The sequence below is a fragment of the Chaetodon trifascialis genome, chromosome 11 (genome assembly GCF_039877785.1).
Source record: "Chaetodon trifascialis isolate fChaTrf1 chromosome 11, fChaTrf1.hap1, whole genome shotgun sequence".
In the NCBI taxonomy this organism is placed as follows: domain Eukaryota; kingdom Metazoa; phylum Chordata; class Actinopteri; order Chaetodontiformes; family Chaetodontidae; genus Chaetodon; species Chaetodon trifascialis.
The window spans coordinates 13,438,602-13,459,154 of NC_092066.1; the positions used below are offsets into that span (position 1 = coordinate 13,438,602).

The 20,553-nt window shown below is 44.0% G+C and overlaps 1 protein-coding gene across 1 annotated transcript in view; it reads left to right on the forward strand.

The window, feature by feature from the left end:
• The window catches only part of ptch2 (patched 2), a 28,217-nt gene extending 20,029 nt beyond the window's left edge, over positions 1 to 8,188 (forward strand). Inside the window, exons 16-23 of the mRNA XM_070973326.1 lie at positions 377 to 519; positions 690 to 870; positions 965 to 1,245; positions 2,760 to 2,897; positions 3,429 to 3,571; positions 6,829 to 7,234; positions 7,343 to 7,916; positions 8,042 to 8,188. Coding sequence (XP_070829427.1) covers positions 377 to 519; positions 690 to 870; positions 965 to 1,245; positions 2,760 to 2,897; positions 3,429 to 3,571; positions 6,829 to 7,234; positions 7,343 to 7,916; positions 8,042 to 8,076 — 1,901 coding nt within the window. The 3' untranslated portion in view covers positions 8,077 to 8,188. The remainder of the gene's footprint in view (positions 1 to 376; positions 520 to 689; positions 871 to 964; positions 1,246 to 2,759; positions 2,898 to 3,428; positions 3,572 to 6,828; positions 7,235 to 7,342; positions 7,917 to 8,041) is intronic.
• Positions 8,189 to 20,553: the final 12,365 nt, after the last annotated feature.

Consider the following 20,553-nt stretch of genomic DNA (forward strand, 5'->3'; position numbering starts at 1 on the left):
GGTGAGAATGTGCGAAGGGTGAGTGAAAGTTCAGTCACGCTGTTTACCTCCATCCACCTGGGCTCAGGGGTGGTGTAGTAGGCAGGCTTGGGTCATGGGTTATCTTTGCATGTGTGTGTGTGCGTGTGTGTCTGTGTGTGAGTGTGTCCTCAGGCTAGCATGTGTCAGAGGCCCAGTCAGGAGGAAGTGATAGCTAAGACAAATGAAAAAAAAAAGGGAAACTTGATATTTCACATTTTTAGCATCACTGACCACCGAGACAGACAGGCAGGAAAACGCCTAGAATTTTATGATAATCGAAATCATAATAGCTATAAACCACAGCCAAAGTAATCCTTTCTTTTCGTGTGTGTGTGTGTGGTTACCTCACACGCAGGTCTTCAGGCTGCTTTTGATGCTGACTGGCAGGCAGGCAGGATTACCTCTGACAGCTATCGTAACGGCACAGAGGACGGAGCTCTGGCATACAAGCTCCTCATCCAGACCGGTTCCAAGAAAGAGCCTTTTAACTACAGCCAGGTATGTCCAAGAGCCGCAAGAAATACTTTAAAGCAGAATCCACATGTCGATGCTCGTGTGTGGCATTGCGGACAACTACATTATCAGCTGTCTTTTTGTACGATTCATTCTGACAAAAACTTGGGACATGAAGAGACAGTAAAGCTGAATTTCTGAATGTTCTTTTCTAGCTGACTTCTCGTCGGCTGGTGGATGCAGAGGGTTTGATCCCCCCAGAGGTGTTTTACATTTACCTGACAGTCTGGGTCAGTAATGATCCTCTGGGCTATGCTGCCTCCCAGGCCAACTTCTACCCCCATCCTAGAGAGTGGATTCACGACAAATATGACACTACAGGGGAGAATCTGCGCAGTGAGTATCTAATCTTATCGGCATTGATTTGGCCAGAGTTGCTTCAGCTGAAAAGATGAAAAGATGAGCTGATCTCACCTCTCCTTTTTCGCAGTCCCAGCTGCAGAGCCCCTGGAGTTTGCCCAGTTCCCCTTCTACCTGAACGGCCTTCGCCAGGCCGGAGACTTTGTGGAGGCCATCGAGAGCGTGCGGGCCATCTGCGATGAGTTTAGCCGCAAGGGTGTGTTCAACTACCCTAACGGATACCCCTTCCTGTTCTGGGAGCAGTACATTGGCCTCAGACACTGGTTCCTGCTGGCGATCAGCGTGGTGCTGGCCTGCACCTTCCTGGTCTGTGCCATTCTGCTGCTCAACCCCTGGACTGCTGGCATCATTGTAAGTCAGCACCTCATCGTGTCCTCCTCTTCCTCATCCTCCCCATTGCTCTTCTTTTCCACCTTTGAACGTTCCTGTCTTACATTTTCCACCTCGTGCTACCTCAGCAACACCATTAGCCCCTTCCTCCCTCTCTCCTTCCTCTCGCTTTCTTCTCACCCTTCTCAGCACAGCTCAATAACGCTGTCTAGGGGGCCCCTCTTTCTCCGCGGAGGGCCAGTACGCACACACACACACGGGGACCTTTGTCATTCTAATGTAGGCTGGGCCGGCCTTAGAAAAGGAAATGCAAAGGAGCAAGAAAGGCTTTGCCCTCCTGAAGCCTCTACCTCCAACTCCCTCACTGCTTTTGTCAGAGGGAGAGGGAGAGACTATGGACAGGACAGATCTGCCCAGTTGCGACCTTGGCCTGCTCAACCCATCCATCAGGGTTATGTGTGTGTGTGTGTGTGTGTGTGTGTGTGTGTGTGTGTGTGTGTGTGTGTGTGTGTGTGTGTGTGTGTGTGTGTGTGTGTGTGTGTGTGTGTGTGAGTGTGTGTGTGAGAGAGAGAGAGACAGAGAGAGAGAGAGAGAGAGGCAATCTGAGTGTTCAGCAGTTGGAAAACATTTCACACACAAGCTGGTGGGACCGGTGGTCCTTAAGGGCCCCCCCCGAACTCACACACACATACACAAATCCACATATCCCCAACCATTCAGGGGGCTGGAGTGTAGCACAACAACAGTGCCAGTGTCAGTTGGAATGTGTTTAATTTCAGTAGCAGTCCCTAGCAGCACTGATTGAGACAGCAACACAACACAATCTTCACAGACAGACAGGGAGAGAGAGAGAGAGGCACAGCTACATGCATGTACGGTTTCCAAGCATCAGCCTGCCTGCGAAGGTTTCACCCAGCCGGTATGTGGTCGAGCAGTAAAACGCCTTTTATCATTTCCAATTTAACCGTGCCCCAGCTTGGAGCCCCTGCTGGGATCAAAAGCTCCTGTTGGCCGGGACGGTTTTCTCCTTCTTGTTTTTTAAGGCTCGTTGTTGCTGTTTGTATTGCGGTTTACAGTAACATTGTGCGTTTGCTGTTATAAGACGTTAGTGAACTGAAACGCCGCATGACTAAGATGCTGCATTGAATATCGGAAACAATAAAATAAGCAAACTGCTACCTAGTTAAAAAGAAGAGAATTGGTTTTCCACAAACAGAGACAGATGTGTATGAATATAGTGCCAACGCTCTGTTGTCTGAGGTGCTGTCAATCATTTCAACCACCTCTGGGAAGGAAGGAGAGAAAGAGAAGGATGGAGGGGGGGAGAAGGGGAAGGTATTCGCCTCAGGCTGGGTAACTTAATGCCAGGTGGTTGAGCTCCTGAGCACAGGGTCAAAGATTGTGTGGGGTGAAGAGACAAAAGGGCTCAACTCCGTCACCAAAGAAAGACATGCTCACGTCTATTGTTAAGATGTTTTATTTCTGCCTGATTGCTTGAAAGCGCTTCAGTTTTTCTGTCCATGCTTTCTTCTCAGGTGTTTATCTTGGCCATGATGACGGTGGAGCTGTTTGGCATCATGGGTCTGATCGGCATCAAGCTGAGCGCCATCCCTGTGGTCATCCTCATCGCTTCAGTGGGCATCGGAGTGGAATTCACTGTACACATCGCGCTGGTAAGTTAAGACTCAGCACAAACCAAACCACACACATAGATTAACTGTTAGGTGGACTGAGCTCCTATAATTAAACACCTACTTTACTTGAAACCTGATGCATGGTCTAACTGTTAAATACATAGTACACACTGACATGTGACCACACAAGACTGAAAATCACAAGCTCTTTGTGGATTTACCTACCTCAGGGAAGATTTATATTTAACCAGCAATATTTTTTTTAATTAGTGATTAAATGTATTTTATTGCTATAAGAATAATGATGGAAGATGCTGCATTCTGCAAAAACACCTTTGTTGTATTAGAATCAGTGCAAAGCGCAGACTCCTGTGGCTCACTGCCTAAAATGGAAAGCGATAAAGGTAAAAGAAGTGTGATTAAAGATTTACTAGGAAGCTTGTGTAGCCTAGTGATCACCAACAAAACCAAATGCAGGAATTCTGAGGCGTGCCAAGCCTCTCCGCAAGCACAAGTTTTGTGTGATCGGCAAGATTTCCAACTCACTTCTCCTCTCCCCCTCCGCCGCAGGGCTTCCTGACAGCGATTGGCAACAGAAACAAGCGCTCCGCAGTGGCTCTGGAGCACATGTTTGCCCCGGTGGTTGACGGAGCAATCTCCACGCTACTGGGCGTTCTCATGCTGGCAGGGTCAGAGTTTGACTTCATCATGAGGTGAGACGCTGTGTGTGTGCATCTGTGTGTGTGCGTGTGTGTGTGTGTGTGTGTGTGTGTGTGTGTGTGTGTGTGTGTGTGTGTGTGTGTGTGTGTGTAGCCATGTATGTGCGCTTGACAAGTACTCATGTGTGAGAGAGTGGCAGGACTCACTGATCACCCTCCACAGCCCATTTGTTACGTCCAGAAAAAGCAGCGTTTTGGTTTTACACCATTGGTGTGTGTGTGTGCGTGTGTGTGTGGGGCCAGTTGTCTAGCCTCACTTGGGGACAGGAGGAAGCCTTGTGGGGGGTCAGTGGTGCATGCAGGTGGAAATGTTATACCCCTATTTATGCACACACATGCAGGGACAAATATGCACCTGGTTCTGTCAATCTGGGCACACACACACACACACACACACACACACACATCCGTCTACCCCAACCTCAGAGCACAACAAATGGGGAAAACATCAAGGGTGCGTAGCAGCTGCTCGTAAACATGGAAGTGTTCTGCTACCCACTGAGTGATGTTTCTCTCTCTCTCTCTCTCTCTCTCTCTCTCTCTCTCTGTGTGTGTGTGTTTTTCCACACACACACACACACACACACACACACACACACACACGCACACAAGGGAATCTGTAAAAATTCCTATCATCCGTTTGGCATTCTCTCCCTCCATGCTGGGTGCCGTAATAAAAAGTGGAGCTAAATCTGAACTGGTCAGCCAGTCAGATGGTCTGAAGCCCACCAACAGACATCACTCTTCTCTGCATGTGTGTGTGCGCACATGTAAACTGTGTGTACTCATGTGTGCGTGTGTTTTCTACCACTGTTTCATGGTCAGAGTGGAAAAAAAGGCGAATAGCTCGATGTTTTTCAACCGAATGTGGTCCAGGCCCAAACCCGAAACCACAACCTTGAGCTCACAGACTGCAACAGGCCTCCATGACAGAAAAAGCACAGTTTTCCTGCAGGAACGGAGACAGAGGCAGAGAGAGAGAGGAGGAGGAGCAGCACTCAGAGGGTGGCTTCCTTGCAAGCATACGAGGTCCTGGTGGGATGGGTAGATGGATGTTAGATGAACAGATCCTCCACAGTGTTGGATTGGAAAGATAGAGAGTTGTAGAAAGAGAGAAAAAATGAGAATGAATTGGAGGGAGGATCAGGAAGAAGAAAGCGTCTTGTTTCCCTTCTTTTCTCCCATGGCTGTGTGAGAGATCGTTTACAGGGGACGGGGTGAGAGGACAGACGGAAGGGCCCAGCATCTCTGTTGGAGGTCTTGTTTAGCTGTAGCTGTAGCTGTGGTTGGGTGAATGGGGCAAGCCAGAGCTGGCTAGCTGGGAGTAGCATAAATATACTGCTGTAAACATCTCCTGGCCTTGTAATGCACTGAATAAACAGCAAGCCTAATTCAGCTCTGCTCACAGTCCCCTCACACACACTCACATAGCATGCATGCACACACATGCGGCGCGCTTATGCACACACACGGACACACACAAGGAGAAATGCACATATGTACAGGCATGTAAACACTTACACTCTTTCTCACACACGGCTCCCCAGGCCCTGACAACGAATGGAAAAGATTACAGTTTATATAAACAACAGAATTCCTAACAGGGAGACACTGTTGGAGGTCCCACCAATGTCTCCCTCTCTTTCTTTCTGTCTCACTCTTCTCTTGTTTTGTTATGTTTTTGTTGTTGTTTTTTTTACCGTGTAAAGATGCTGAAGAGTAGTTTTGGAGTAAAACAAGAGCTCAAAAGCGGAGGCCACTGCTGTGCCGTAAACACGACGATGACCTGTTTGTGATTCCAGCGTCTGCATGGGAACATGCTTTAACTCAATAAAGCCTGCAGATTAAATATCTGCGTGTGGTTTAAAGACGGTCATGGTTTGAGCAGACGGCAAGAAATTGAAAATATCTCCCTGAAGTGCTTTGTCAAAAGCGGTTAGGGTGACATGTGTTATGCTGCTGATAAAGGAAGAAAACAAGGACAGCGGTTTAAAAGGAGAAGGGAAAATACGCCAGAGAGAGTCGAGGGGATGAAATGGGTGCGAATGAGGGCTGTGAAATCACACCCAACATGCAAACCATGAACTTTTCCCTGAAGAGTGACCTTTGTCAGCTGAAGTAGCTGTAATTATCATTGTAGTAGTCCATTCAGAGGAACGAGGCATGTTTCCTCAACACTACACAGCTATTATTCCCATCCTTGTTGGCTTTTTTTTTTTCTTCATTCCAACAATCATTTTTTTCCTCCCTCTTTCTTTTACCTCTTTAAGTCTGGCTGGTGGTTAGCATCTCACTGTCTCCCTCTCTCTGCTTTCTGTTAGTGTTTAAGTGGAGTCCTCTCTAATTTTCTTGTGGAGCTCTTTCTTGTGGCCTGCCTCCACCCTGGCCTCCTCAGAGCTCCACTGAGATGCACGCACACGCAAAAAAAATGCACACACACACACACACACACACACACACACACACACACACACAAATGCACACAGTGTGAGCGCAAAACAGAGCGAGAGAAAGTCTTGTAGCAGCAGCAGCAGCAGTGGAGGCATCAAAGCATGTTTTAGTTGGACTGAGCAGGGAATCAGATTTGCCCCCCCTGCCTTTGATACACAAACACTGGGCTTTCCCTGACTTCTTCCCCTGAGCTACTTCCCCTCCTCATGTGCCAACTATGTGTGTTTGGAGCCGTACACGTGCGTGTGTGTATGCGTGTTCTCGTCCACATAAAACATCAGGCCACTTTCGTCACATTAAAAGAAAAATTGCACAGAAAACTGTCAAAAGTTAAATGTCGTCCAGTTCATGTAAAAGTGTCAGGACTCGTGCTGATGCTCTAAATCCATCTGAACCTCTGCCAAATCCCTAAAAACCTTAAGATGCGAAAGAAAATAAGATTAAATGGATTGTGGCTCTGTGTGACTGTGAGTAGCTGCACATGCGTATGCACTTTCCAAAGCGTGTGTGTGTGTGTGTGTGTGTGTGTGTGTGTGTGTGTGTGTGTGTGTGTGTGTGTGTGTGTGCGTGTGTGTATGATTTAGCTGATGTAGGCCAGAAGAGAAGGGTCAGGCAGACCTGTTCAGTGTAAACACAGAGATGCTTTGGTATTGCCTGCAAAAAGTTAACAATCAGCAGCCTCTACTAGCTAATAATGGTTTGGTAGCAGCTAGTTTTACTCAGAAATTGGTTCTTTTTAGCACTAAATTTGCTTTTTTCCAGATCATGTACAAACTAACATACCTCATATCTTCATTCAGGTATTTCTTCGCTGTGTTGGCCATCCTGACTGTTCTGGGGATGCTGAATGGCTTGGTTCTCCTGCCAGTCCTCCTCTCCATGATGGGCCCTCCGGCTGAGGTCACCCCAGTTGACAATGCCAGCCGCCTGCCCACGCCTTCCCCAGAACCGCCACTGCCGCCACCGATGACCCATCACGGGTACTACACGGGCCACCACAACCCACGGTCATCTCGTCAGCAGGCTTTTTCAGAGTCGTCGGATTCTGAGTATTACTCAGAGATGACTACCACGTCAGGGATCGGGGAGGAGGATTATAAGTACTTTGACCGGAGCGCGTACATTGCATCGCACACCAGCGTTCCACCTGCAACATCTCACATACTGCTGGAAGCCAGCAAGAACCCCAGCTTCCCCAAACTGACGGTACGCTGCACGACCGCACATACAAGATAGAAACCCGTCCTGTATGTTCAACTGTTCTTCACATTTATGTTTCTCTGGATGTTAACTATGAAGCTTTATGTATTGCAGGTGGTGAAGCCTTTCAGAGAAAATGCAGCAGGCACTGGTGGAAGGATACAACCGTTAAATGAATCTTCCCACAACGCACAGTCACCTCTCGGCTCCCAGGTTACGTGCTGGGATGGGAACAAGCGGGAGCAGCAGCAGGGCCTCCAGAGGCCCCAGGCGCAGCCCGGCCAACACTTACCCAGCGACAGAGCTCACTTCCCTGGGAGGACTTGTCAAAGCGGGCCCAGGCTGCAGAACGGCAGAGGGCCTCAGCCAAACAGGACTAAAGGGCCGAGCTACAGCAACAGCAGCTCCGCCCCGCCGACGCAGCAAGGCTCTGCTGGGGGGGCTGTTACCATGGTAACGGCCACAGCCTCCGTGACGGTGGCCGTGCACCCGACCTTGCCAGGGGCGGCATACCAAGGCTACATGCATGAAGGTTTTGACACGGACAGCGAGTCAGACTGTTTTGAGGCCGCTAACAGGACTTGTGGTGACAAAACAAACTTTTCTTCATGTAAGAGAGACTCTCTAGAGCTCCAGGACTTGGAAGCAATGCAGAGCCAGACAGAGCATCAGCTCAGCAAGACACAAGGTGAGTTAGCAACCGCCGTCAATGACATGATACAACTTCCAGTCTTAATCACCATTTAACTTGTTTGAACATCTGTTTTAGCAACGTCTAAGTCCGTTTCTCTCCTCTCTGTTTTTCTGCTGCAGGCGGGTTGAGGATCCAGGCAGCCAAAGATTGCTAGACTCTCTCACACGACCTGCCTTCTCTGGCCGCTTCCCAGAGCACCTTGACGCCCACGTGGCGTCACATCGCGTCCTGAACTCTCAACTGTACATAGACTTCACACACAAAAAGGAGAGGATTTATTTCAAGGACATATTAAGTGGAAAAAAAAATGATGTTTTAAGAATTATATAAATCTATGAGTATATATTTTAATACTAAAAAAGAAGGAAGCTATTTAAAAGAGTACTGTATAACTTGGGTATACTCTTGTGTAAAAGTTCAGATGTAAAAGATTATTTGTTTTTGTGGGGCGGTTGATTTTTCTTTCTCCCTCCACAGTGTATAGAATAAGAAATGTGCTATATGTAAAAAGTGTCCACAAAAAGTGAGATGTTATTAAGATATTAGGCTATTGAACATACATGTCAGTGTCAGTGTTCCTATTTGTATTATGTTCTTTTTTTTTCTTTTTTTTTTTGCTGCTACACTTCAAAATAATTTTAAGTGATTTGCCTTAAAAAATGCAGTACCCTCTCCCCCCCCCCGGTTTAACTTTGTACACAGTAATACACTGTGACTGCGTCTGACACACTCTCTGTTGTAGCTTAAGTATGGAAGTTCTCTGTCACAGTGTGCACTGTAAAAACAAGAAGAAGCAGAAATTTACACAGCAGACTCTGTTCTCTTAACAGTAGTAACCGTCGTGCCTTCAGTCTGTCCCCTCGTCCTTGCTATCCCAGCATTCAGAGCTCAGTATTATGTCTCGCTTTAGTGTAAACATGTTCTGCCTGCAGTTTTGAAGCAGTAGCGCGCTGATGTTTGTCGGTTATCGCCGTCATCTGTCCACCTGAGTGTTACCGAGTCTGATCGCCAGCCAACGTGCTGGCAGTCACGCCTGATTCATATTTCACGTTCAGCCTTTGTCCCGATGTCCTCTGCAGTTTGAAACTACTTGAAGGAGCTGTGATAAGATTTTTTTTTTTCTTCTGCAGTTTTTGTAAGCTCTACAGCGGGTGACGCTCACATTTGTCACTTTGTGTTTAACGGTTGTTCACATTCTTGTGTTACTTTGAAAGGGAATTACAAAATCCAATGCAAAGGGAGTGACTATATTTTATTTTGTTATTATTATTATTATTATTATTATTATTATTATTATTATTAATGTTTTCTCCTTTATTTCTTTGCTGGCTGCTTTGAGGGTTGTAACACGTTCAACCTGCTCTGACTCACTTTCTAATTTCTCTTCCTGCTAATACAAACCTCATATATGCCACACTACATTTTCTCTCATTCTTAGGACTTTCATGTAATTTGCTTTACAAAGTGTTGTTGTTGTTCAGTATTGGTCTCATCACTGCCAGGTTAAATTGCAGGGAAAAACTTGCGGATCTATTTTTTAAGTGTCTTTTTGTCAAAGTGGCAGCTTTGGTTTCTTTTGTAAATATGAAAGAAAAGTTAAGTAGCTACTGTGCAGTTGTGAATAATTAAGCAACATGAGCAAAGCACCATTTACAGTTTGATCAGACCATAGACAGCCAGCAGGTGTTGTCAGGCAGTGGAGAGGAGTTTAAAGGGAGGGGGGGTGGGGTGGGGGGCTCCTGCATTGGTTTGTAGTTTATTTCAAAAAAATTGTTAATGTCATGCCATATAAATTATTTATATTAAAATTTTATTTTTGTAGTTTGTACAGATGTTAGTATCTAGACTGAAGTTCTATTTTTAAAGAGTGAATATATATTATATATAAATATATCTATTGAGTTTTTTGTTTTGTTGTTTTGTTTGCATTTTGGGATGGGTGGGGTCATGGGAGGGAGGGGTTGACAACACTTTAGAGCAGAGGCTTTTTTTTTTGTTTTTTTGTTTTTTGCTGGAGCAAAGGGGGCAGTTGGGGGGACCATGAAGGAGAAGGTGTGTAGGATTGTGTCACTGTTACACCTTGTTTTTAAGTTTCCTCTTGGGCCTTCTTTCTTCATTGTCATTTTTGAAAATGTTCTTGTCCTTGTCTAAAACACTGTGACTTCTGAAAACTATGCTCAAGAAAACCCTCGTGTGACCGTTATGTTCCCTCACCTGCTATAGAAATTTAACTAACAAAATAAATTGAATGAAAAAAGTGTTTCTGCCGTCGTTGCCAGTCTTTTCCAGTGTGTGCTTGCCTGTGACCCTGTGAAGGGTCAGTGCTGGTATCACAAACTGACACTGTTTACTAGTTAAATATCCAGGTTAAACAGGCCAACTCTATTATCAAGGTGCATTGTTGAGGTTTCAAACAAAAGGTTTCAGGATGTTGATATTTTAAACCCAGATGAATCCATGTATCTATTATGTCTATTTATTTTTAGACCTGAAACTCATTGAAATAATGAAATCAGCTGCTCAAGATGCTGACTCATCAAGCCTCATTACTAATGAATAAACACATCTATTCCCCCTCAGGAGAAGCTCTACAGGACAAATCATAAATCATGCATGTGACAAGCAAAAGGCCTTTCTTGTAAAGGTATTACTGCAAAAGCAAAAAACTGAAAGGTGTATCCTTGTAAGGACAGCAGCAGGGTAAGCTACGTTGGATCATTGCTATTAGCTTCATTACGAATTAAACACACAAAGAATAAAACACTGAAAGATTTGAAGAAGATTTGAAACTGAACGTGTGAAATGAAAATGATATCCAAGTAGATTTTATGAAGAAGGCTTCATCTGACTTTCAGCTCTTGAGCTTAGCTTTGGCAGCTGATGTGGAGGTTTTGCACGCATGATCCCGGAGGATGCTCCTCAGGATTTTGGTAGCATCTTTGACCTTTTGTCCAGAACTGTTATCAAAATGCTTTCTCTTGATCAATACTTTGACTGGATGTGACAAGTTACCTTCAAATCTAACAGCCAGATTTATAGAAACGTTTTGCTGTTGATCTTCATAGTCACCGGAGGATTCACCACGTCCATTTTGGACACTTTGCGAACTTTCCTCTAACGCCACCCTCAGGTCAAAATGTTCCAGTGACCCGAAAGACCCACAAACCTGGTTTAGGAAATAAACTCACACAATGTATTACCTACTCACTTCACTGTCACATTCGCACTCGCTTGATAAGATTTCATATTACACTGATTGATGCAAACATTTGGCAACATGTATTGTTTTACTACAGTGTTTGAAACGGCTCCACTTCACAACCAATGAATTAACACTGAGAACCGCTGAACTGGAGCGTTGAACCATCTGGAAAGTGTCTGGGATCAGCGGCTCCCTGGATCATTGTTGTGACTCGTCTGTCTAAACCTCTGCCATTGTGAATGCGCGCGCGCACACACAGACACACACACGCACACAAGCATAGACACTCATATTGGCACAAATATCACTATGCTTATGCGCATTACATATTCTTAAAGCCTCAAACACAAAACAAACTACATACTCACACACATACACCCCCTTTGCCTCCTCATACACAAATACACACACGTACACACAGGCCCACCTGTGTAGATGAAAGGTAGATGCTGTAAATTCCTTTGCTTCTCACACAACAGCTCCTCATTTGTCAGCCCAAGCAGAGCAGCCCATGTCTGAATCTGATACCTCAGTCTTTTGAACTTACTGTCATGCACGTCCACCTCTAAACCAAACCTCATACACACTCTCCCTCACACACACACACACACACAAAAGCAGACAGTGTGTTCATGTCTGCCTGTGAGGTTCAGCACGAGCTTAACTTTAGCAGTAAACTGACTGATTTATGTTGAAAGTTGTATATTAATGAGAATAAATTTGATGTCATCCTGAGAGAACATGTCGTATTTAATGTTACAGCTCAGTGACAAGAAAATTAAAACATGCTGTCCAGTCATGGGTCATAGCAGGGCTGGAGCCTATCCCAGCATGCATTTAGTGGAAATCAGGTAAACAACTGTTCAGACCAATATTCACAGCTGTGAACAAAGCAGAAAGAACACAGAAAAGAAAAACGCGACATTCAGTCAAAAAAAGGCAGCATTATTTAGGTGTGTCTTCCTAATCAGTTAGCCACCGTACCACATCTTTACAGTCGAAATACTTATTCTATTTTATGTGGTTGTAGTACTAAAACATTTTAATTTTAGAGTACACTGAGGCAAGACATAAAAATTCTCCAGCACCCATTCATTTTCTTCTAAATGTTCCAGAGAGAAATTAATGAAATAATCAGAAACAAATGTGATCACACAGGCTGGTTTCAATAGAGTTAACACACACATGCATACGTGTTCGCACGCACACACACACACACACACACACACACACACACACACACACACACACACACACACACACACACACAAACTGGAATATTTGAGTTTCCCACAGGCATTAGGCATTGTACGGAGGAGTATCAGGTAAGAAAAGAGAGATAACTTTTCTTTACACTGGGGTTAAGAAGAGGATATTCAGCTTTCTGATGGGACAACAGGATGCTGTAATGAGTACAAAGAGACCACTGAAAAACCCACCATCAGGCATCCACCTCCCCTGGAGAAAGTCACTAAACGTTACCGTCTCCAGAGGTCCCAAGATGTGTCTAAGGCGCCATTGGCATTCTCAAGATTAATTGATGTGTACTGCATGTATGTGTGTTAAACAGTTTTGATCACATTAATCTAATTTCTTGTTTCGACTGAGCAGTGCAAAAACAATCCGGAATAATCCAAAGGGTGAACGTGAAAGCATTTATGCCTGCTTTCATATTAACTATACCTTTTCTGTATTTATTATCTAACATTTTCTTCCGTCTCTGCCTTTCTTATCTGCCTCCTCTATCATTGGCACAGTGATTGCTGAAGTACTTCAGCCAGGAAACAGAATTACTGATGTGGTTTCACGGTTTCACTTGATGTTTTGATAACTGTCTTTTGACGGCTGTCAAAAAACCCACAGGGGTTGAGAGGTGGAGTTTCTTATTCCCCGAAACTTTACACAGAGTTATTACGCTTCGCTCCTTGAACCTTTCCAGGACAGATTATCAGATAGAGCGAAAGAAAAAGTGAAATTGATGGTTTCAGAATAACTGTGTGTAAATCTGTGAAGGAATGTAGCAAACAAAGCAATAACGGGATATCACAGTCAATACATCATACTCAGCAAGGACATGAAACCTTACTGAATATCTCCTACATGTGTGCCTCTGCACAGTAAAGCAAGAGCAGTGGATGTAACTGTGGTTTAAGGAGCTCACCCCCCCACCCCCACCCCCCTTCTGTGTGTGGGCCCAGATAGCAGCTGATAGTCCAGATAACACGATCTCTCAGTGCCAACTCCTGACCTGTGTGTGAAGGTGAGATCAATGGAGGAAAAGAAAACACAATGAAGGAACAAAAGACTGAACTCGTGATCTGGTGATGCTGGTGTTAGTGAGCATGTGTGTGTGTGTGTGTGTGTGTGTGTGTGTGTGTGTGTGTTTGTGTGTGTGTGTGTGTGCACTGCTTGGGTGGCCCAAGGATGAGCGCCCATTGTTGCTGGAATTCAATAGGGCTGATTAGTAAAGAAAAGTGTGTGCGTGTGTGTGTGTGTGTGTGTGTGTGTGTGTGTGTGTGTGTGTGTGTGTGTGTGTGTGTGTGTAAAAGCATGCACTGGCATGCGTGTCTGTGTGAAGCAGGGGGTGGTGTATGTGTTTGTACTTTTGCACTAAGCGCAGCAGAGAAGAATGGGGGAATTAGCTGTAAAGCCAGTGAGAAAGCAGACTTCAGGGTGACATACCACACAAATCTGGGGAATGGGGATTGTTTCTGTCCACATCCACAGCAATGCTTTGTTTCAATAGAATAACTCTCGCGCAGCCACAATACAGAGATCGATGCGAAAGAAATATGTATGCTTTTGGAGGAGCAGCCCTGTTCGTGAACTGAGATGTATCCGATGAAGCGTTTTTAGGATTTGAACATTGAAACCACAACAACGCAGAAGTTGGTCCCCAGTTTGAAACTCAAACCATTACTGGAATTTTAATTAACTTTCAAACCCATCAAGTGACCCCATTTCCAGGTTTCTTAGAACTTATACTACATTTGTCTCCTAACTAAGAAGGAGTTTAAAGCCTCAAAAGGAATATGAAGTGACAAGATGTGCAATATTGAACTCCTCATTAAAGGAATATTTTGATTCTTTGGTTATGTTAAAGATTTGAAACGCAGGGAAACAGCTCACCTGACTCTGCTCAAAGGTTAAAAAACCCACCCTGTTGCACATTTTAGTTCCATCTTAATCCCTCCCAAAGCAACAATTTGCTGCTTTTAAACTTCAGCTTTGTACAGATTTTGCAAAACAGACATCATTTATTTATTAGAGAGCATCAGAGCTGCTGGTAGGTGGGTTCTATCAAATTCAGTCTTTATGTTAAGCTAAGCTAACTGTGTCCTGGCTCTAGGATCACAGTTACTGCGAGAGAGGTATCGATCTAACTTTTGGAAAGTCTTTTAAAATTTCTAATAATTAATAATCCTAATCAGTGATAAAGGTTCCTTAATTAAACTGTTGTGCATATGCTGGCTTTGCAATGAAACACTTCATATTAAACCCTGTCAAATGAGGCCATGGCTCTCATAACTTTTGTCCAATTAGCAAACACAGTTACATCATACTTAATAAGTGTTTCTGCTTGGCAGCTTTAAAGGAAGGATACGACTGTAAACAATGAAAACAGTCAGCCAGTCTATGATTGCAGTGACTCACAGTCACTTCACCTTAACTCACTGTTAGTCAGCCACTTGCAGCCTTTTTTGATGTAACAGCAATGCTACAAAATCTTCAGCCAAATCTCTAATTCATCAAACCGCGCGCGCTCGTTTAATCACACCATCATCCGCTCTCTCACCATTCTGCGCCGGTGGAAATGTCCTTTGAGTGTCGAGTTTCTCTGCTGACTGCCTGTATTTATACGTGGTCCTGCGCTGTGATTGCACGCTGCACCAGATTGTTGCTCTGACTGGGTTCTTCTAATCATCTCTCGCAGAAACAGAGGAAGAACGAGATCAATATTTACTGAAAACGCTCTTCAACATAACAAATGTGTTTGTAATCTATGCCCCCTGTGTGTGTGTGTGTGTGTGTGTGTGTGTGTGTGTGTGTGTGTGTGTGTGTGTGTGTGTGTGTTTGATATACCTTGGCCGTGACCGGGCCTATTGAGGGGTGGCAGGAGGAGGATGGAGGAGGAGGAGGAGGAGGAGGAGGAATACGAAGTTCCAGGCAATCATGCAGACAGGCGGGAGGGCCCGTATAGTGTAAACATGTTTTAAATAAACAGGAACCAGCGTAATGCCCTTTTAATTGATTCATTCTGTGCTTTGCTGTTTACAGAAGGGCCTAAATATGAGCCTCGTAAGGCAGAGGCCTTGTGTTTATAAGTGGTTTGTTTAGTTCAAACAATAACAGTTTGAACACCAGACGTAGCAGTGGATCAGCCGTGATGCGCCGTGCTGCAGCGCCGTGCTCGGCTGCGCTGCATTTTTTCTCATGTTTTTCATGTTCTCTTCATCACTCTCTTTGTGCGTGTGTGTGTTTCCATTTTAGGGGAGAATAAAGGAGCTGAAGCAGTTCTCTACAGTACCCCACTGTCTCCTCTTTACAATTTGCAGACCAGCCAGGGTATGGTGTGTGTGTGTGTGTGTGTGTGTGTGTGTGTGTGTGTGTGTGTGTGTGTGTGTGTGTGTGTGTGTGTGTGTGTGTGTGTGTGTGTGTGTGTGTGTCTGAAGTTTAAATTGTAGCCACAGTGTAATGATATGGTGGCATGGCATTGAGGGGTACTCCAAAGGGAGGGAGGGGGTTGGTAATTAAACATATGCAGACACAGACACATACAGAGGGTGAGACACACACACACACACACACACACACACACACACACACACACACACACACACACAGTCAGTCAGACTCACAGAGAGGCAAAGAAAGAGAGCAAAGCTAAACACATCCAAGTGGGGTAGTAAAAGCTAATGAAGGCTCAGCGCTAGGCTGGCACAGACAGCCATTTCATGTGGTGAAGGGGAGAGGAGGAGGAGGAGGAGGAGGAGGAGGTGGAGGAGGAGGACTGGGGCAGGCTGGGGAGCAATAAGGCAGAGCCTTACTCGAAAGCAAGTTAGGCAAACCAGAGGATAAACTATAATTGACACCATGCATAAGCCTGGTTTTTCAATATTGTTTGTGTCAGGGTTTGCTAAATCACTGTCTCTGCAATGGAAAAGGCAAATAATGGTATTAACACATTTGGGGAGCACTTACAATAAAACTAACACTATAGTGTAGGTAGCTTATTACAGTATTGTAAGAGCTAAGCACATTAGTTAACCAGCTCACGTCTATTTGAGAAAACCAAGCATCCAGTAATGATGACAAATAAGTCTATATGACAGGGTTAATGTTTGGATAGTTGTAAAGTTGGAATATAATGTAGGAAAGTCAGTCACTCATTCAATAAAGCATTCAACTTTGCATAAAAGCAACACAAATATATATCAATGTATGAACACTGTCCTGATACACAACACTAAAATGATCCTCTGAGGTTCAAAGGCCCGTGTGTCGTACTTAGGGGGATCTATCAGAAATGGAACAGAATATTCATGACTATGTTTTCAATAGTGTTTAATCACCTGAAAATAAGATGTTCTGTAGCTCTTCATATCTACAGAGGAAGCAGGTCCTCTTCCATAGACTCCACCATGTTGCACCGCCATGTTTCTACAGTAGACCAGAGCAGAAGGAGTTGTGGCCACTGTACGTTCTCCTACATGCTTAGAAAGTGGAGGGATGAGGTGAAGGGTGCTCAGTTAGTTGCAATCTGCAACCTCATCACTAGATGCCACTAAAACCTACACACTGGTCCTTTAAAGTGGAAATATGCAAATGGTCTATTTCAAATCTTTTGTTTTTAATGGTGGCAACATAATGTGATGACAAGCCAAATCTGAAGTGACAGCTTGCCTGCGGAGGTGCATGCCTTATTTCTGTAATTATTTTGTTAAATTTGAGTTTCCAAATATTTTTTCCCTCTTGTCCGTTCAGTTTTCTTGGTCATGCTAACTCCTCGTCCGCTGTTTGTCTCAAACTGAAGGCAGTTGCTTTTTTTACCAAACAGCACATTACTTCTGAGTCAGAACCATTTTGCCAGAGAATGTGCAACTATTTTGTTCCGCTGTTTTGTTTTACAAATCATCAGTGCAGGCTTAGTTAATCCAGAAAGTCTTCATCCTATTACATAATTTTTGTTGAGCCCTTTTCTTAAAAACAGGTGACACAATTTGCCCGTGCAGTAAGATTACTGCAATCTGTTTCCAATACAAGTCAGCTTGTTTCAAAACTTTTGTCGAAATTAGTGTCAGCATCTTGAAGGAAGACGGAGTAAGGCAAATCGAAACTGGATTCAAGGAACAGGACACACATTCTAGAAAAGTTTTTGAATTAAGGTGATTTGCAATGGAAACTTTTTGCAATTATCTCACTGCGGTGGCAGATTTTTTCTCTCTTTATGCAAGAAAACATTGTGTTTAGGTCTCAGTGATAGAGAAAAATGACTTGATAAGATGGGGATGTTTGCAGCACCCAACGCTGTGGTTTCGGGGAAGGCTGTAAAACTCTGGGTAGAGGTGTAGTTTTTCTTTCAGGGCTGTGGGGTCCACATGTCGTACCCTGCACTGTGCAAGCAAACATATGACTTCTCTGGTGAGTCCCATAAAAAGAATAAAGAAACACTGGTGGGTTTTAAGGATTAATTTCAAAAGCACACTGACACATTTCTGCACTATTCATGGTTCGTGGTTTCAACTGGTGTTCCCTTAAAGAGGTCGTATGCAGGCCTGCACTATCTCAATCTTTATGGTTTGTATAAAGAAACTCATTGAATTCAAGAATAGAATTTATGGGCTAATTTCAGTCGTGGATAACACTTTTCTCACTTAAGTTTCAATGGAAAGGTTTAAACTGAGTTTTAAGCCCAAAATCCTCCTTTTCGTTCCTATTTTTTGCAGTGAACCCACCTTCTTTGCGCTCTATAGCATGAGATGGAAAACTGATGAAGACCAACAGGGAAACTGTGAGCGACTGGGTGGCCCAGTGGGCTCGTTTCTGACCAAATGGAGAGGCAGAGAAACCCAGACCTGCACTCTGTGACTGAACATGTGTGCGTGACTGTGGGTGTAAAGCAGTAACAATAATGACATTCAGTACTGTAGCCCACAAGCTCTTAATGTCCTCAAATGTCCTAAGAGTGTCTTAGTTATGCTAAACATGTTAGATTATATCATTTTTAATTGTCGATATTGGTGTTGGTAATGTTGCAGTCGGTTAGAAAAGTTCTGGCTCAAGCAAGAAAATGTTGTTTTTTCATAAATGCATATTTTTATACGCTACGGTGACTGAAGCTCTTGCGTTGGATGTACACAATGATGAATGATGTATGTGTGTGTCCGCAGTGTCATCCAACATCTGCAACATTATCTGACCAACAGGTGGCAGAGTTACAACAAAACAAATATATAAATGTAAAAACTGAAGGCAGTCAGGTCATCAATCAAGAATGCTGCTTGTATCACACAGACATGGAGGCCAGAGAGGAGGGAACGGGGCATAATTTCACCAAATCCTCCAACTCCAGTCAATGTGGGTGTTTAATCGTTGAGTTTGAGGCCAAACAACACGTCACCACTCCTGTTATCTGACTGCTCTGAGTGTGATCTCCTCCACAGGGAGGCCAGAGCTTGACAGAACAGTCCCTCCAACCATGTGACCGCACTGACATGCTTTCTTATATCTACCTCCTAACACACAACACATTACTTTTGCATCCACTGAAACAATTGTATTAATCTCATAAATCAAGTATATTTTGGTGTGATACTGTATTAATTGATTGCTATTAGTAGAGTGGTGTTATGATCCTGTAGGTCTGACCAACCAGTGGACAGACAAGCCATTCCCGCAGTGTAAGTGCAGCTGTGTGTACTGCCTCCACTCTTTACTGCAGAAACCAAATAAATAAACAAAATTATCGTTGAAGAAACAAATAAAATTTGCCAGCTGGGCAAACTTAGGTGGCCGCTGGCACAGGGCAGGTCTGTGTGGAAGAGCTCAAAGGTGAATAAACCGCTTACTGAACTATTTCACTGCTTGAAATGATGTATTTGAAGAGTAAGCTTAGTCCATATGGCAGCTTTTCTTAAATGATGGGCCGGGAACCAAAATGGGTCACTGGCATGTTTCAGTGGATCCCCACATGCCAAGAATACTAATATGCTTTAATGAGTGAATGTTCCAGACTCACTCTGTATTTGCTCAGTTTGGCTCTTTGGCCGGAGAGGTTTTAAATCCCTGCTGTAGCTGTGTTGGACGCACACTAAGTTCAGTTATGAAACAATAAATCACACCAGACCATCAATTGGTTAACACTACAGAAAAGTACACTTAGAAAATTTATATTCTAATATTGGCTCACATGCCTTTTTTGTGCTGTTATTTCCAGGTCGTGAGTGTGCTGTGTGTTGTTCTCTGTTTGTAGTTATATTGCCCCCTGCTGGCCAGATTGTATAATACAACATAGACATCCTGCTGCCACAGAGGCGTGAGATTCCTTTAAATAAGCCAACCACAACAACTTTATGGAAACTGGTTGATTAAATCAGTAGAATCGCAGATTTTTTTTTGCACTCTAAACAAAATACATGTTCTTACAATCTTCTCTTCCACCATCACTGTGAGCTGTGCTGTCAAAAATCAAAAGTCTCCTGCGTATTTAAGAGCTGCCCCATGAGCCAAAATGACTAATGCTGCCCAAAATGAACCATTTTTAGACCCCAAATATTGAAGACATTCTAAACAAGTAAAGTGTGTATATCAAATGCTATGTTTGTCTAACACAGTCAAAACTATTTATTCTAACTGAAACCAAAAGAAAGTGACAGGAGACTAAGAGAACCAGTAGCTCAATACTCTGCTTCTGTCTCTCCTCCTTCTTCTTTGTTTCTCTCACTGCTCCTCTCCAAGTCAGTCAACCCTCCTGGGTGGTTTGTAAGTGTGCTCCGCTCACGTACTGTATGCATGTGTGTTTATTTAGTCTGTATAGGGGAACAGAGCCGTGGCCTCTGCCAACTTTCTTTACACTGAGAAAATATGCTTTTGGACAGATGGGGAAAAAGGGGAGCAGCGAAACAGACTCAGGGCCAACAGATACAAGACCCCTTCTTCCTCAAATCAACCACCACTACCACTACCAACCCCCCAGACTGAGAAACCGGCACCTCGAGATCGTGCTGCCGCTTTTGAGTTTGTCGGAGGGAGAGGCTCAGCAAAAACACAATTTCATCCAGTGTATAGATCAAATTAAATGGATAAGTCTAATTTATGAGTGGCTGAGGAAGATACCAAACTCTTAGAAATACCACATGAGAAAACACAGAATGTAGCCTTCATATAAGAAGCTGAGATTAGATAAAGACCACCAGAATACTCAGACTT